The 19012-nt window shown below is 34.0% G+C and overlaps 1 protein-coding gene and 1 long non-coding RNA gene across 3 annotated transcripts; one reads left to right on the top strand and one right to left on the bottom strand.

The window, feature by feature from the left end:
- Nucleotides 1–352: 352 nt before the first annotated feature.
- Nucleotides 353–17679, top strand: LOC139527177 (uncharacterized). The gene is made up of 2 exons (XM_071322487.1): nt 353–495; nt 16344–17679. Exons 1-2 carry the CDS (start codon nt 477–479, stop codon nt 17624–17626), a joined length of 1302 nt encoding a protein of 433 aa, XP_071178588.1. The 5' UTR covers nt 353–476; the 3' UTR covers nt 17627–17679.
- On the bottom strand, nt 12939–15479 carry LOC139527178 (uncharacterized). Of its 2 annotated transcripts, none has more exons than XR_011665287.1 (3): nt 15410–15479; nt 14148–14316; nt 12939–13147 (listed from the first exon to the last, which is right to left on the bottom strand). It is a non-coding gene; the product is annotated as an uncharacterized lncRNA (long non-coding RNA). The 2 variants fall into 2 exon arrangements; XR_011665288.1 differs by lacking the exon at nt 15410–15479 and adding an exon at nt 14863–14991.
- Nucleotides 17680–19012: the final 1333 nt, after the last annotated feature.

A 19012-nucleotide genomic window follows, 5' to 3' on the forward strand; every position in this document is an offset into this window, starting at 1 on the left:
CAATAATTGGTTATTTAAACCGTGTACCTGAGTGGACCATATCAAGGTAAACTCAACTGTTTGTTAATTTTATCATCTTCTGCAGGGACGAAAAAAAGTGTACGGCAAAATCCAGTTAAGTTGTGACTTTTCTAAATCATTTTATTGAATTCTATTTATCTAGGGCATGCTATGCCTTAAAACTTTTCCAGATGTACAGGTTTGCCTGTACTCAGAGTAAATTTTGAGGTGAAAATACGGCCATTTTAGCCATAGGGTCCACATGAACCTTAATCACTATTGTCCCAAATTGAACCATAAACTTATGCTAAATTTTGGGTTTAAAGTTCATTCACACGAATTTCAAAGGCGGGAAAAGGTTTCTTTGTTTCTTGAATGAAAACTACTCTACGTAAACACATTTCACAAATGTTTGATAAATACGGGGAATTAAGATTTTGTTTTGACATTTATACCAGTGTACTCAAACAGAGAAGATGTCAAATATTCTTGTGGGTAAGTTGATTAAACAAAATGATTTTTATTTTATTTATGATAATTGCTATTGGCTAAACTAGCTTCCAGTAACTGCTAGTACACTTATATCTGAACTTTATGTATTTGTTTGTGACTGTTTATTAAATAACTCACCAAATCGGCACACGGAAACATAAAATAACTAAATAAAGTGATCGCCACACGGAAACATGAAATAACTAAATACGGTGATCGGCACACGGAAACATGAAATAACTAAATACGGTGATCGGCACACGGAAACATGAAATAACTAAATAAAGTGATCGGCATACGGAAACATGAAATAACTGAATAAAGTGATCGGCACACGGAAACATGAAATAACTAAATACGGTGATCGGCACACGGAAACATGAAAATAAATAAAAAACTTTATTTAGGTATTTTTATATTTCCGTGTGCCGATCTGGTGAGTTTATTAAGTTATTTTTATGTTTCCGTTTGCCGATCTGGTGAGTTTCAGTGGCGGATCCAGAAATTTTCATAAGTGGGGGCCCACTGACTGACCTGCCCACTGACTGACCTAAGAGGGGGCCCGCTCCAGTCACGCTTCAGTGATTCCCTATATAAGCAACCAATTTTTTTCCCAAAAAGGGGGGGGGCCCGGGCCCCCTGGGCCCCCCCTCTAAATCCGCCTCTGAACTGTTTGTTAAGTTATTTTTATGTTTCCGTGTTCCGATCTGGTGAGTTTATTTAGTTTTTGTCGAGCCTGCAACTTTTGTTGCAGAAAGCTCGACATAGGGATAGTGATCCGGCGGCGGCGGCGTTAGCTCACTTCTTAAAAGCTTTATATTTTAGAAGGTGGAAGACCTGGATGCTTCATACTTTGTATATAAATGCTTCATGTTACGAAGTTTCCGTCAGTCACATGTCCAATGTCCTTGACCTCATTTTCATGGTTCAGTGACCACTTGAAAAAAAAGTTCAAATTTTTTGTAATGTTGAATTCTCTCTTATTATAAGTAATAAGATAACTATATTTGATATGTGCGTACCTTGCAAGGTCCTCGTGTCTGTCAGACAGTTTTCACTTGACCTCGACCTCATTTCATGGATCAATGAACAAGGTTAAGTTTTGGTGGTCAAGTCCATATCTCAGATACTATAAGCAATAGGGCTAGTATATTCGGTGTATGGAAGGACTGTAAGATGTACATGTCCAACTGGCAGGTGTCATCTGACCTTGACCTCATTTTCATGGTTCAGTGGTAATAGTTAAGTTTTTGTGTTTTGGTCTGTTTTTCACATACTTTATGCAATAGGTCTACTATATTTGTTGTATGGAATGATTGTTAAGTGTACATGTCTAGCGGGCAGATGTCATGTGACCTTGACCACATTTTCATGGTTCAGTGGTCAAAGTTAAGTTTTTGAGTTTTGGTCTTTTTATGCCATAGGTCAACTATATTTGGTGTATGGCAATATTTTATGATCTTTATGTCAGTCGATCAGGTTTTATTTAACCGTGACCTCATTTTCACGGTTCATTGCACAGTGTTAAGTTTTTGTGTTTTGGTCTATTTTTCTTAAACTATAAGTAATGTGTCAACGATATATGTTGTATAGAAGCATTGTTAGCTGTACCTGTCTGCCTGGCATGGTTCATCTGACCTGGACCTCTTTTTCAATGTTCATTGGTCTTTGTTTAGTTATCTTGGTTAGTGTTAAGTTTATGTGACAGTTGTAATAAAGCTTAGCTTTATACTTAGGACTATCAACATAATATCAATGATTAGTATAGAAGGCGAGACATTTCAGTGTGTGCACTCTTGTTTTTATGTTTCCGTGTGCCGATCTGGTGAGTTTATTTAGGTTTTTTTATGTTTCCGTGTGGCGATCTGGTGAGTCTAGCCCATAGTATTCTACAGACCAATCAAATACTGAAAACAACATATGCAGGCAGACGTTTTTCCTTAAATTGTTCAGCTCCGAGTAAATAAGTTCAAAATGCAACAGCGAATAAAATTTCAAATAAAATGCAAAAAAGGCAATCGTCACTGCAACATTTTTTACAATTAACACTTTATTGATATATAGTCTAATCATTCTGAAAGTTTGAAAACCATCGTCTCGGTAGGAAATAAGATAAATCAATTTTCTGAATGTTGGAAAATGTCATTGACTGTACAAGTGCTTGCTCAATTACTACATACAAGCATTTTGCCAAAATAATAAAATAGATTGCACATTTATTTCATTGTTTGCCAATTAAGCTTCTATCAAGTACACCATTCTAACGCACTGTCCACACGTTGTTCAGGCGCGGATCCAGGGGGGGTTCCGGGGGTTGGAACCCCCTTTTTTGGACGATCAATGCATTTGAATGGGGACATGTAGTTGGAACCCCCCCCCCCTTTTGTCCGGGGTTAGGACCCCCCCCCCCCCTTTTTAAAATGGCTGGATCCGCCCCTGTTGTTTTTCTATCTCAGAGAGACAGAAAATCTTAAATCAGTTTACAAGACAAAACAATGCAGCACAATGATAACAAATCTCGATTCAAAAATAAGGCTCGTTACACAAAATTCAGTCAATAAAGTCATTATTTTGAATATTCCATTATTTTCAATATAAAAAATTTAAATTGACTACAAGTTTTCTGAATTGATTTCAACTATTAATCACAATACAAAAAGGCGACATGCAGATTCTTTGATAGTTCCAGTCCCTTCAATGGTTAAAGAATTGAGATATAAACCAATATAACAAAAATATACAAGCTTTGCTCATTGTTGAAGGCCGTACGGTTACCTATAGTTGTTTTAATGTTTGTGTCATTTTGGTCTTTTGTGGATAGTTGTCTGATTGGCAATAATACCACATCTTCTTTTTTATATTTTAAAGTTGTTTTTTTCTTTTTTAAGAAGAAAAGCTCATCATGTTTAGCGCAGTAGATCTAAAGTCCAGCGCTGGATATATACATAAATTCCACCGCTTTAAATTAAAATTCAAGAGCTTGCGATGTAAAGTGCAGCGCTGTGGATAAAAATTTCGGCGATGAAAATTTTAACTCCAGTGCTACAGATGTAACTGTAGATATTTAAAACGTTAAGGTTCATGTGGACCCTATGGATAAAATGGCCGTATTTTCACCTAAAAATTTACTCTGAGTACAGGCAAACATGTGCATCTGGAAAAGTTTTAAGGCATAGCATGCCCTATATAAATAGAATTCAAATGCATTGTATGATTTAGAAAATTCATAACTTAACTGGATTTTGCCGTACACTTTTTTCGTCCCTGCTGAAGATGATAAAATTAAGAAACAGTTGAGTTTACCTTGATATGGTTCACTCAGGTACTGTGAGTGCAGGACATTACATATCTACCCCTGGACTTTAATGTACAAAACTTGATTTGACATTTAACGGGTCAAAATTCACATCTCCATTATTTAAGGTTCATGTTGACCCTATGGCTAAAATGTCCTTATTTTCACCTCAAAATTTACTCTCGAGTACAGACAAACCTTCGCATCTGTAAAAAAATTCAGACATAGCATGCCCTAGATAAATAAATTTCAAATATGTTTTATGTTTAAGAAAAATAAAAACTTACCAGGATTCTGCCGTGCACTTTTTTCATTCCTCAAGCAGGTGCCAAAATAAACTAAGTTGGGAAACAGGTTTGAGAACTTCCCCACAGGTAACAATTGAAGTGAGCGGTATTGATTGAAATGGACATGAGATGGGCAATAGATACTTGATAATAATTGGTTTTTTGAACTGTGTACGGTGATGGTTCATCTGACCTTGACATCATTTTCATGGTTCATTGGTCAATGTTTAGTTTTCTTGGTTAATGCTAAGTTTATGTGACAGTTGTAATAAAGCTTTATATTCAGAAGTATCAACATAGTATAAATGATTAGCAAAGAAGGCGAGACATTTCAGTGTGTGCACTCTTGTTAATTTTAGTTTCTTTTGTATAATTCGGAGCAAGGGAAATCATAGAGAGGGGAGCCTAACTCGCTTCAGATGATACTAGAACACACCCGCGAAATCGCGGGCATTCAGAGCGTAGTAGTATGTAAAGTGTTGTTGGGAATGACTGGAGAATTTCAGCAAAAGTATCATAAGTCATAGGTTATTGGGGACAGAAAAGTTTTTTTTGCCCTCCACCTTTATTTCCAAAGTTCCCAATATTTGGGTTTTTTTTACCCTCCACCTTTATTTCCAAAGTTCCCAATTTTTGGTTTTCTATCAATTTCAATATGAACATACATTTAGTATGTTATGAACATACATTTAGTATGTTATGAACATTTATTTAAGTAAGGAGCCTGTAATTCAGTGGTTGTCGTTTGTTTATGTGTTACATATTTGTTTTTCGTTCATTTTTTGTACATAAATAAGGCCGCTAGTTTTCTCGTTTGCATTGTTTTACATTGTCATTTCGAGGCCTTTTGAAGCTGAGTATGCGGTATGGGCTTTGCTCTTTGTTGAAGGCCGTACGGTGACCTATAGTTGTTAATTTCTGTGTCATTTTGGTCTCTTGTGGAGAGTTGTGGCAATCATACCACATCTTCTTTTTTTTTGTAATCAATGAATTTTGTAAAAGATTTAATGACTGTATCAAAAGTTCACATGAATAATTTTAGCGCTTATATAAATCTGTATATTATGAACATTCATTACTATATAAATAAAGCGTATTTACTTTCAATTCTAAGTTTACTAATCGATCCATGGTGATCATTGATATAGTATACAGACCCTCTCTATTTTATAAACTCTGTGACCGCCGTGGATAGTAAACTTGAAAATGATAGCAGATAAAATTCTGAAAATACACTTTATTCGTAGTAAATGTATGTTCAAAGTATACAGAAAAACGCAAACCGGAAGTCTAATCTGACTTAAAATTTCGTACAATGACGGGACAATATCCGGATGCCTTTTTTCTCGTTTTTCTCCTAAAATAACTCAATCTGAATAATCATATGAATGGATGACAAATGCAACTATGCACTGTACCTATAGGACACAGAGGCGTGTTGATTAATTTATTGTGGAAAGAAGAGAAGCGACACCAAAAATGAGGTCTTCTCGTTTAATAGTATAGATTCAGACAATGGCGGCTTTATTTCGGAAATATCTAGATTTTACATAACAAATAAACATACAGTCCGAACATACCGATAAATTATCCTGCTAGTTCGATTGGCTTAAAGTTTTTTTGTGTTTTTATTTTGATAAGTGTATGAACCCTTGACCGGTTATTTGGGGTCTTCTTCTACACTCCCAAAATAAGATAACAAACACGTGCTAGCACACGAATGCACTCACTTAGAGTGTTTTCTACGTGTAATATAAAACTAAAAAAAGGGGGGGAGAGGGGATTGAGTTAAATTAATTGAAAATGAATTTAAATTGGTTTGATTCGTTAAATTCAGAATACAGTAGTATACCGATATACATATTTCATTAATCGAGTTAAATTAATTGAAAATGAATTTATATTCAGGAAGAAATTTACATAAAATGTTGTTTTTTTTAAATTAAAACCAGTTTTTCTGTAACAAATACGCCTTTTTTTCACCGGAGAAATAAACTGTCGGGGCTGTCACATGCATGATATTGATTTAGGATATCATGTATTATGTGTAACACTTGCGGCATCCTCGTGTAAGCATTGATTTGCTGAAACTGTTAATTTTTTTAAGCCTTTTTGTAAATGATTGTAAAAATATCAGTCTTATAGATATCAATAATACTGCATTGGAAAGCCTTTGAAACTTGAAAATGATCCCCCGCCAGTCCACAAAAAACAATGACCAAATAATGTGATTTGGTGTAAGTCATCAAACATTGTCAAAATGTGTTGGATATTAATAAAAAGGGACTCCGCGTGAAGTGGTATTATAATATAATTATATATAAAGGCTCTGAGAGTGTCACCAAATTATAGCCTCAGATAATAGCTAGCTCTATCTGCAATATTATTAAATCAAAACTTCTATTTTATTCTTACATTATTCACATGATGATCTTTCCGTATTTCTGTTCTTTTTAAATCACAGTATTGACAAAATAAAAACTAGAAGATTCCAGAATTAATAATGTATATGAATAATGCGAGTATACAGCGGTTGGACATCATTGAATAGAAATTTTGTATTATTATCCTGCACTGAAAACCAGTCCAATATTAATTTAGGGAAGAACCTCTGATATATATATAGTTTTCATGCAAGTTGGCTACTTTATCTTCAGCATTTTTCACTGAATCAGCATAGGCGGATCCAGGCTCCCCTTTCGTTGGAAAAATTTGGTTGATTTTAGGGAATCATTGAAGCATGACTGGAGCCCCCCCCCCCCTTTTAGGTCAGTCAGCGGGCCCTCCTTAGGGGAAAATCTGGATCCGCCCCTGATCAGCATAGGCACAATTTAGAGTGACAAAATATATATACAAGTAACAACTCGTCTAAACATCAACCCAACAATGTTAGATCTGTAAATTTGCTTTCGCAATTTTTTTGTTCTTCACTCGCTGGAATTCGAACTCATGCATGCTACTGAGATATTGCGACCCCTAATCGCCTGCACTGTACATAGCCGTCCTGCTAGACCACACGACCACCAGGGCTTATATACATATATATTGTGTCCTTGGTTCAATAATTTGTATATTTATTAAATCTGGAATGATTTTTTTTGTTTAAATTGTGACAATTTGAAGCTATGACATAAGAAACAGGTGGACATATGGCAGAGACATATATACACACATGTCTCTGGCCATGGGAACCGTTTATAATATGTTTCTTTAATATTAATACCTCTAAATTAAGAATCAGATTATATATGCCTTTTGGGAGTTTTAAAAAATATATATGTAGGACTCTAAAGTGCGATGGGGACGCTAAAGTACGATTGTCACGCTAAAGTGCGATGGTCTGCGCTAAAATGCGATGCCTTCATACGCTATAGTCCGATGGTCTGCGAAAGTATAGACACAAGAAACGTAGTTGCACTATGACATCAAAAGTCGTTTTTACAAACCAAAGATGAAAATGCTTCGGAAGATAATATAAAGAATGGAAGCGAACAGATGCATATTTTAAAATGTTACGCTGCAGTTCACTTTTCGCGGTCCCGTTAAAATTTTTTCGATTTTATTGAAAAGTAACGTCGGTAAAATAAAGGTACACGTTTTCAAGCGTAAATCATAAATTGTCAACATTGTCAAAACATCCGTGTGTACACTACATTGTAGGAAAATATAACATGTATCAATACTCGCTACGAAAAAGGTGAAAGCTCGACCCACCCCCTTCTCTCGCATTTGAACTAAAGCTTGTACAAATATTTTTTTTTATTTATTCCGAAAATGACCGAATTTTGTATTTGGGTCATTTTCAAAAAATGTCGAATTTTGAAATTGAAAATATTATTAAAAGTTACTTATTCAAACAACCCTCTACATAAGCAAATCAAAACAAACAGTACTTTAAGAACAACATATTAAAAGATGCAATCTTAATGATGTCATACAAAAATATGTTGAAACATTTTTTGATCGGTGGTACATTATTTTGTCTATCCTGTTACCATTTTCAAAAGAAATTTTGGGTTATTAAGAAAAGGTTTAGATAAAATGTTAAGCTTGTTTTACGTAGACAATTAGATGGTTTTCAAGAGAATAAACTTCTATATATATTCATTCTGTAATATAATAGATTATTTGCCAATTTAACAGGTTGTACTGAAAAATGCCTCTAAAAATTGGTTTTCAAAGGTTGTAAAAATTATCACCAGTAATGCAAATCTAAGATAGCAATTTATATTGTTCGGCATTTTTTCACCCTTTCAAATAAACCCAACATCAAGTAAATCGCTCATAAGGTAGTATACTTTTCTGTATGTTTCATTGGTAACAGGAACGTACGTTTCTGATATATTACTATATAAAAGTCTATCCTGTTACCTTTTTGTTTATCCTGTTACCGATATCAGTATTGCACCTGCGAATGCTTAATTGGGAAGATTAATACGTTATAACCTTAAGATGACTTCAAACAACGAAATATTTCATTCGTTTTGCACCTATATGTTAAGATAAAAAAATTAACGACGTTTTTGTCTACAATTGTCTATCCTGTTACTGTAACCATAGCAACCATAGTAACAGGATAGACATAACAGGATAGACAAATTTCTTCGTTTTTGATTGCTGTTGTGAAATGACTACTCCCTTAAGTGAAGTGATTAAGTTTTTCTATTGTGAATTTGGTTTCCAACACGTTATTGCACTTTTTACAAGTATACTGTTGGTGTATTTAATCAAAATTGGTGGTAACAGCATAGACATGAAAAAAAGTACGCTATATTTTTTTCACTAAATGTCTTGAAATTTCTTTTCTCTACACTGTCGTTCAAGAAACGAGGCGTTTTAAATGTAAAGATTACTTTGCACTTTTGAGATCAACACTGACTGATTCAATATTCATAGGGAGAATAATTTCACGGCTGATTTAAGTAGCGGTAACAGGAAAGACATGAACCTCCTGTACGCAGATTCAATTTAGTTTGTAGATAATATGTTACATACAATGATATAGAAGCTACGATTTTTCGTTAGAGTAATATTAAACGTTCTTAAAAAGTCCCTTTTGCAGATATCAAGGCGATCAGAAAATCGCAAAAAAATCATTTGAAATGTGTTTTTCTGACACTGTACGCAGACAAATACCCTCAAAATGGGTCTTAAATGCAGTTTAATCTTATCAAAATAGATGTAAGGTGTGTTTATTATTAATGTTCTGAATCACAAATCCGACAAGCTTTCATTTAAACCATTACAACTGAAATTTCCATTAGAAATAAAAAAAGTTAGCATGGGTGTACTGAAAATTCGACATTTTTTGAAAACGACCCATTTACAACTGACGATTTTAAGGGGAATAGAAGAGGGACGCAAGATACCAGAGGGAGAGTTAAACTCACATGGATTGAATGGGCTGTGTGAACGGCAAGCTACGCCAATTATCCAATACACACCTTGTCTTTAACATGCATGAAATATTTGCCACTGGACGATAAGCAACCAACGATTTAATAGGCTGTGTGAACGGCAAGCTACACCAATTATCCAATACGCCCCTTGTCTTGAGCTTGCATGAAATATTTGCCACTGAACGTTAAGCAACCAACAATCAATCCAATACGCTTTAATTGTTAAAAATTAGTTTAAAGGAAATATATATATATGAAGTAATTTGTGACATCTTAATTACCCTTTTAGCAAATATTACGTGGTCAGTCTTCCAAGTTTAGAAACAGTCACCTTAGACTATATCGGTAAATCTTAAATCTTCTCTTCTCACATTGTATGTTATATCATGTATATATACGCTGGTGTTACTCCAGGAAATGTTATCGTTGACGGTTCACTGCCGACGAAACGGCTTTCAATATCGTGAATTTATTAAACAATACGGATACAGGAATTAGGAGTTTCCAATTCACTCCCACGTCAATTCTTTCAAGAAAGAGGACATCTTAAAATTAAAACTCATACATTTGTCATAGGCGTGCTAAATGTTTTGTTTTTGTATATCAACCAAAGATGCAGACACTCGAATTTTCTTTGTTAAATTTCTTGACAAACACGTCCCATTAACTTTAAAATATTGGGCAGATTTCACACAGAAGCTTATTTGAGCATGTTACAAGAAATATAAGAAGCTGACATACGTACTCATCTTTCTTATTTGTTGTTTCCAGCTGCAGTCAGTGATGTAACCATAAATCGTACGTCGATAATTTTATAATAATAAAGCTTCATTTAGGGTCAGTCCAGGTTTTGCAGATTCCACTACTATAACTTCGTCTAGGTTGGGGACCCCTCCAGAAACCCCTTTTAAAAATCCAACATCCGCATCAGGTTGTATTAACTGAAGCACATCGTATTCTTATGGAGATTTTTAGACCAGCCCATGTTCAGGGTTTATTGACTTGAGAGCTTTCGCATGCAGGGACACAAATGAGTTATTTTTCAGCAGATTCATTTGGTCTCTGGTGGAGAGTTGTCTTTTTTCAATCATTAGCAATCTTACCACATATTTTTATTTATTATAAGGGTGAAATTTCTGTGTGTCAACCGTTTGTTCTTAAATGTTAAGCTGTTAGACCGTCACAAGTTACAGGAGAATTAAGCACTTACAGTATGTGTAAGCCCACCACATTCTCATTCTGTATGACCTCGTTCTAAGTAAGTAGTGTGAAACTCTGGTTGCTTTTGGTCATATTAAGTTTTATTTGTTTGACACTTCGTCGTGTGAATATTATAATGTTATAAGTCCATTTTACAGTGGAAATGAGTTATGGGTGTCAATAGTTTCGTGCTGCAATGTTTTATCTCCCTATATATTTAACCAGGCTTAATTATCTTCAAATTTGCCTAAAACAGTAGTATTAAAATGATATATCTCCAAATACAATGTTGTATTCAGAATTATAGTGATCTAAGTACAAACCAATGAAATTGACGGATTCTGGGTCACATGACAAAAGTTTACCAATGGAGATAGTATGAAATGAGGGCATTATAATTTAATAGGACTTTATGGCACTTTCATACATAAATATAGTCTTTACATGTTGTTAATATTATTGACAAAATATAGAAATTTTCAAATGGTCCAAGTGACAGCTTTTTAATGAATAATAGCAAAAAATATACATTTTGTTTAGCTGAAACATATACAGATCCCTTTCATATCATGTCATGAACTTAATGTCCAACTGTTATGATGATGTGCTAATTATGATTTGTTTATAAATCAGCATCCTATAAGGAGTAAAGGTGCCATTTTTGTAATTCTTTAGTTTTATATTCATAAAGTCATTGTCTAATTATTTTGTGTCATTTTATTACTGTCCTTTTAGAAAAAGAATGTCCAATGACACTACATGCCCGCCAATGATCTGTATTTAAAATGACTAACAGTTTGTTCAGACACAGACCCATTACAGACTTAACCTTAAGATCATATCAAATTAATTTTTACATTCTTATCCCCATCCGTTCCAACCAATTAGGTTTTTTATGTATTTTTACAAAGTTCTTTGGAATCTGTAATAAAAATACGTAAAAATAAAATATAAGAGTCCAACTCAACCCAATATTTTCAATTTAGGTGGATGAGAATCTATCAATTAACTTGATCTGGCCTTACCCTAACTTTGGGTCTTTAGCATTGACTTTTTATTACAAAAGACAAAGTCAATAAGTCTTGACTTATTACGACCCAAGCATCAACTTTGCATCAAACAGTCCACATCATAAGCTATCTATGTACAAAGCTGCTTGATGATATCATAACTCTTATATCAAAAACTTAAACCTGAAACTTAACCTGTTTTTTTAACATTGAAATTCTATTAAGAAAGACAAAGTCAACGTGTACCTTAACCTTGCAAGGACAGACGCATAGACAGAAGAACTATACGTCCAGTTTGCCTTGCAGGCATAGCTATATAGTTCAAAGAAAACATAAGACACTATTTTAACCAACAAGATTGTGTATGGCCTTTGTTTCTACTGCCGATTTTATTCAATTTTAATGGCATATACATTGCCCAGTAATAATATTATAATGTTTTATGTCCAATACCATTTTAATTCTTTCAACTTTACTTATCACAAGATTAAAATGTACTATCTCCAAACTTGAAATATGAAATTGCCGAAATAATATATACTTGATCAGATTTCTGAAGAGGACAATTTAATCAGATGTGTTGGAACTAGTATTACGCATACTTTTTGCATAGCTCTTGTTTTATATGACTGGATATCAGACTGTCCAACTTTAAATGCCATTTTCTCAGTTTTAGAAAAAGGGGACATAAAACATTATAATATTCACACGACGACTTGCACTTTTAGATGACATGGGATCCTGATTTTACACCAATAAACAACACTACTTATAAAAACACCATAATGATCAATGTGACAGGGATATCTGCATACATACAATATCCTTTACCTATCCTAGGACCATATATCTTAAAAGTCGAACAACAAGAATGTGTCCCCAGTACACGAATGCCCCACTCCCACTATCATTTTCTATGTTCAGTGGACCGTGAAATTGGGGTAAACCCTCTAATTTGGCATTACAATTAAAAAGATCCTATCATAGGGAACATGTATACTAAGTTTGAAGTTGATTGGACTTCAACTTCATCAAAAACTACCTTGACCAAAAACTTTAACCTGAAGCGGGCATAAAAAACAACAAGAACTGTCGGCACTAGATACATTGACCAAAGGACCACCAAATTGTAATTGAACAAGATTACCAAAGATTGCAAATAAATTGGAAAGAGGGTTAAATAAATATGAGTCTAATTGGAGCTTGGTAATATAGCTATATATAGCTACTTAAAAGTGTGATTAGAAAAAGAAAATTAAGAGTCTACTCTTTAATTACACTTATATTCATTTCTCTCTCAGTCATACAATGAATATGTTTGTTGTCTTGTTAATAGTTGAACATCTTTCTAAAACACACGTCTGATTTTTTTTTTATTTCACTCTTAGAACAAAATCTGCTTCAAATTAATCAATATGTAGATCACAATTATAACCTTCATCTTCACCAGTTTTGCATTCTAACCTGAAATTATAATGTTATACATGTAGTGAACCAAATCCAATATAAGAAAAAAAATTACAATATGCAATTTAAAAGTACAATTTAAATCTGACTTATATATTAATGTCTTATAAAGACAATAACACTTCTCATTTTATTGCAGATATAAAAAAATAGTTTAAAACAAAACTGTTACATTGTTCTAAGCTTTATCAAATTATCATAAATGTGTAACTAAATTTTACAAAAGCATTTCAATCTAAAAAATGTAATTGAAATAATCAATGATGTTCTTAAAAAGTGGCAGCCCTGTCACCTTGACCCCAAAAATGAAGAAGGTCAATGTTGTTGTTGTCCTGATTGTAAACTATTCAAAAGTTTGGGGTTGTTTTATTCTCTTATTTTAGAGTGTCATGTATTTTATATTGGTTTACATGTAGATGCTCAGTGGCAGATCCAGAACTTGTTGTACTCTGACTGACCTAAGGGGACTGCTCTCAGTCATGCTTCAGTGATTTCATATATAATTAAGCAATTTTTTTCCACCAAAAGGGCTTCAGTCTTCACCCAGCCCCCTAGATCAGCCTATGGTGCTCATTACAAAGTACATCAATATTTTAAAAGTAAACTGTTACAGTACATTTTTCCATGCAGTTTGGCTCAATCTTAATTACACCTACATGTATGAAAGATGGAAAAATCTGCAAATACAGGACTTAATTTCACTGAGACCACAAAATTTGTAGTCTGTGTTGTAAAAATGGTCAACAGCTGTATACTATAAAAAATATTCTGATATTTTACATGGCAATGTTAATATACATGTAGACAATAATATTTTAATATTTGTTTATGCACACATGTACTTGTTTGTATTCTTAAATCTTTGAACTTTCATTTCATTTGAGACGAGTTACATTTGTAAGTCAATAACAAGAAGAAGAATCATTTTCTATGAAATATTACATGCAACTTTCTCACAAGTAAAAATAACTATTTGAGTATAACTTTAATATCTTACCTTCTTTCATTCATTTTGTACATGTAGTTTATGAAAAGTAATGTGTTACATCACAACAACATGTACAACTTATTAAAGAATCAAAGAACTACAGCAGTGTTTTCATAGTCTGTATATAAATTGAAAAATCATCTAGGATGTTGATTCTACATGTATGTCTTTCCACTGACTGAAATTATATGAAGGCATAATATGAATATGGACATGACTATTAAAATACTGGATCATTCAAAGCATAAATAAATATTAAAGTGTAGAGTAGGATATTTAGATTGAAATAACTTCACGAATGATGGAGATATATATTGTTTTGCAACATGATAAATTGCAAATACAGATACATAGGTCATGTAGGTGATATGTAACCTTTTCCTATATTGTTTGGGTTTCATGTGGATATTAATGCTCTGCAAGACTGCAATAAAAGAGTGGAATACCAATGTGTAAAAAAAGATTGATAAAAACAGCTTGTTACACCAAGAAGGATGAGAGACAAAGAAGTTATTGGGACTTTATTGATCTTATCATATATTTCTTATAGTCCCCCCCCCCCCCCCCCCCCCCCGAGAGTAATTCCCATGTCCAATGAAATGAAACTGAACAACATCTGACTTGTTTGAATCCAAACTGATACTTGTCAAATCATTATACATGTATATATATATTGTCAATGTATGTGAGTATTAGAAATATAAATAAGATAAGGATGGCATACCATATGATTGTCAAGGACACAACTCTCTGTCAAAGTACATGTATTGGTGTAACAATGTATTAAAGTTAGTAAAGTTTAAATTACAGATGAATAGAAATATTCAAACCATACAATGCCTATACGTTTTCAATGATCCACCATGTGTGTTAAAGTACACAAACAACCGGTTATGGTCGCTCATTTGAATAACAATGAAGCGGCATAACATGTGCGTCAAAATGCATAATTTGCATCCGATTTGCAATGAGGTTGTCATATAAACATTCAAAAACCTATTAAACTTCTATCGGACCTTTAATTTAAAGAAATTTCTTATCCAAAAACGAGCAATTGTGAAAAGTTCATAAAACCAAGACTTGGTTTTATCAGACATGTGTTTTCGCAACATTCTTGGCAATGCTGAACTTTTTCTCAATAACCATAATAATTTTGTTTATAAAAATATGATAACATCAAAATTTTTAACTCACAGTACAATAAAAACTAATTCAATATAAAATTGGTTTGCTCGATTTTCTTAATTCAACATTTCAAATTGACGACTTACCTCTTTGAGTAACATCAGTTTTTTCCAATATGGCGCCTATCCGGAAGTTAGGGAGGCCTGTTCGGAGTTAAGTATGACGTCCATTATCACTGAACTAGTATACATATTTGTTTAGGAGCTAAATGAAGGACGCCTCCGGATGCAGGAGTTTCTCGCTGCATTGAAGATCAAATATCTTTCATTCGGAATCTTATTGATAGGATTTTTCGTTTGAAATCATACCAGATCTTTTTTTATAAACAGTTCAAAAGGAAAATAGGGAATGGAAACTGAGAAGGTGTCAAAAAGTAAACAACCCCGCCAACGACAAAAAACAGACTAAGCCAACCAAAGGGTCTTCAAACCAGCGAGAAAATTTCATACGCGGAGGCGAATTTCAGCGGGCCCTTTATTTATATACTAGTTGAGTAAACATATTACAAATGTACTAGTTTTGCAACCTTGCACAATAAAAGCTTACACCTACCGAACTAGTCTATTAACCGGATTTGTAATAACATAAGCAACACGACGGGTGACACATGTGGAGCAGGCTCTGCTTACCTATCTTTTGCACCTGAGATCACCCCCGGTTTTTGTAGGTTCGTGTTGCTTAGTCTTTAGTTATCGATGTTGTGTCTTCTGTACTAGTATTTGTCTGTTTGTCTTTTTATTTTTCCCCTGGTATCTGTTCGTCCCCCTTTAACAATTTAAGATTGATAAATAATTAGCATTTTATGAGTTTAAATGTTCCTTTTGTATCTTTTGCCTCTCTTTTGCAGCCTGTTGAATATTGAATATCGAATAACTAATCAACCGCATACTTATCAATACACGACATTGATGGCGGGTTTAACGACCTTGACTTCCATGATGGTCTTGTACAATCGGTCATCACATACAATATATTCATGTATTTATTTGTTTTCATTATCCTTTGACTTTATCATTTCAGTGTTAAAATCAAAATGGTTCTTCATGGCGATTCTTTTGTTGATTCTTCCACGACCTGCTGTTAGTATTTCTGAGGAAATGAGAGAAGCAGTTACTTCTGGCCTTGAAACTGGAAAGGAGATCGGTGAACTGCTTTCAAATAAGCGATTTAAGAGTTCTTTAGTAAAGATCACAAGAGGAATAGGACCTTACCTTGGTGCATTAGGCCCATTTGTAGGGATCGTTTTGGCGTTAAATCCAATAGAGTCTGAAGAGTTGTCTTTAATGAAAGATATGATGAAGAATATAGATAATCGTTTGGATCAGGTAGATAATCGATTTAACGATATCGAACGATTGATTAAGTGGAATGTTGTTCAAATCAACTTCGGGCAGATAGAACAAAGGATAAAAGCAGTGTCACGTGAGTTTCAATATATTTACAATGTTCCAGAGGCTGCAGTGCAAAACAGAAAGGAGCTGTATATATGGAGTTATAAAAGTGATTATCAGAATAGTGGCACGAAGTTGTATCAAGCGATTGTCGAACGACAAGGTACTTTTCAAGAAGATCTTGGTACTTCCGTTTTGAGATTTACCAGAAATAACCGGAAGATGACGCAGTTATTTCTGACCGGAGTAATGCAACTTCTCTTACAAGCTGTTAAAGTAGAATTAGGGTATCTTTCGGTTAATAATTTCACTCACAATTTGGATTACATGACTTCGGATTGGGAAAAAAGAATACAGGAAGTGAGTGATAAGTTCGAACAAATTGACAACCAGAGCGTAGTAAATTCTCACCAACAACTCGTAATAGATATTGACGAATATGGTGTAAAAAACAAAGGTCTGTCACATAAACTTTTTGCAAGAGAACTATATGATCAGCTTGAAAAAAAATATTACTGGCGACACTGGATTGTTATCTCCTCTCATCAACTTGGAGGTGCTGATCATTGTGCTAAGGTCAGAGGAGGTTATATGAAAATTAGGACATATGGTAGAAACCTAGAAGTGGCAAGTGTAGACGAGAACCATCCAGTCATGGATATGGATTTGGCTGAGAGAGACATGACATTGGTGAGAGTGTCAGAACGTGGTGGAAGTTGGTGGAGAGGATTTAAGACCGTTCATCGACAGGCAGCAGCAATTTGTAATTATCTAGACCAAAGTCAAAGTGATGCTTCATTGGTTAGTGCTATCTCAAGTAAAGCGTATTCTCACTATCACTATGTCGCTAAAGCTTTGAGATTTAAACAAGTCGTCAGAAATCCTTATTATACTCTCATAATGTGGGGTTGAAATTGTTGAAAAATCTTGTCAATCCTATTATAAAATAAAAAATAATGATTTCATATATTTGTTAATATTGCCGCAATTCCATATATTTTGAATGGACAACAAAGGTACAAATGTGTGTTACTAAAAGAAGCATTCACCAGAGGCGAAGCCTTCCTTGAGGCAATGAGATAAATGCCTCACTAGAAATTTAACAAAACAAAATTAAGGAGGTTCGCGGGTATAAAATTTTCCGAAAAAAATTAAAACATTTATTTTTCATTACAAATTTCATTTATTACCTTAAGTAGTTGTTACTTTATCATATGGTACAAAAATCTTTCCAAAAAATCAATTCGTGTTGGCCCCAGGTGACATTTAAAATGTAGATATCATTGAAAAAGCTCCAAATTATCTCCCTTTTGTGCAAAAATGACATTTTTTGGCATTAAAATTGAAATATCTTTTAAACCCATCGGTGACCTACTGTATTTTTTCATTGTTGTTTTCGAATAAGCTGTACATAAAATAAGTAATTGTAAAATTTAAGCGATTTCTGTTATTTAGTTTTTTTTTATTTCAATATTACCTCTATTTCTCCTATTAGTTCAAAGGAAAAAAGGACATTAACAAAAATGTATGCTTCTTTCGATGGCAGATTGTGAGCGTAAATGAACGGTGACCCCATTTTTTTATTTCATTTTTGTCGAGCCTGCAATTTTTGTGCAGAAAGCTCGACATAGGGATAGTGATCCGGCGGCGGCGGCGGCGGTGTTAGCTCACTTCTTAAAAGCTATATATTTTAGAAGTTGGAAGACCTGGATGCTTCATATTTTGTATATAGATGCCTCATGTTACGAAGTTTCCGTCAGTCACATGTCCATTGTCCTTGACCTCATTTTCATGGTTCAGTGACCACTTGAAAAAAAAGTTCAGATTTTATGTAATGTTAAATTCTCTCTTACTGTAAGTAATAGGATAACTATGTTTAGTATGTGCGTACCTTGCAAGGTCCTCATGCCCGTCAGACAGTTTTCACTTGACCTCAACCTCATTTCATGGATCAGTGAACAAGGTTGAGTTTTGGTTGCCAAGTCCATATCTCAGATACTATAAACAATAGGTCTAGTATATTCGGTGTATGGAAGGACTGTAAAGTGTACATGTCCAACTGGCAGGTGTCATCTGACCTTGACCTCATTTTCATGGTTCAGTGGTTATAGTTAAGTTTTTGTGTTTTGGTCTGTTTTTCTCATACTTTATGCAATAGGTATACTATATTTGTTGTATGGAATGATTGTAAGGTGTACATGTCTAGCGGGCAGATGTCATCTGACCTTGACATCATTTTCATTGTTCAGTGGTCAAAGTTAAGTTTTTGTCGAGCCTGCAACTTTTGTTGCAGAAAGC

The sequence above is a fragment of the Mytilus edulis genome, chromosome 6 (genome assembly GCF_963676685.1).
Source record: "Mytilus edulis chromosome 6, xbMytEdul2.2, whole genome shotgun sequence".
Taxonomy (NCBI): Eukaryota; Metazoa; Mollusca; class Bivalvia; order Mytilida; family Mytilidae; genus Mytilus; species Mytilus edulis.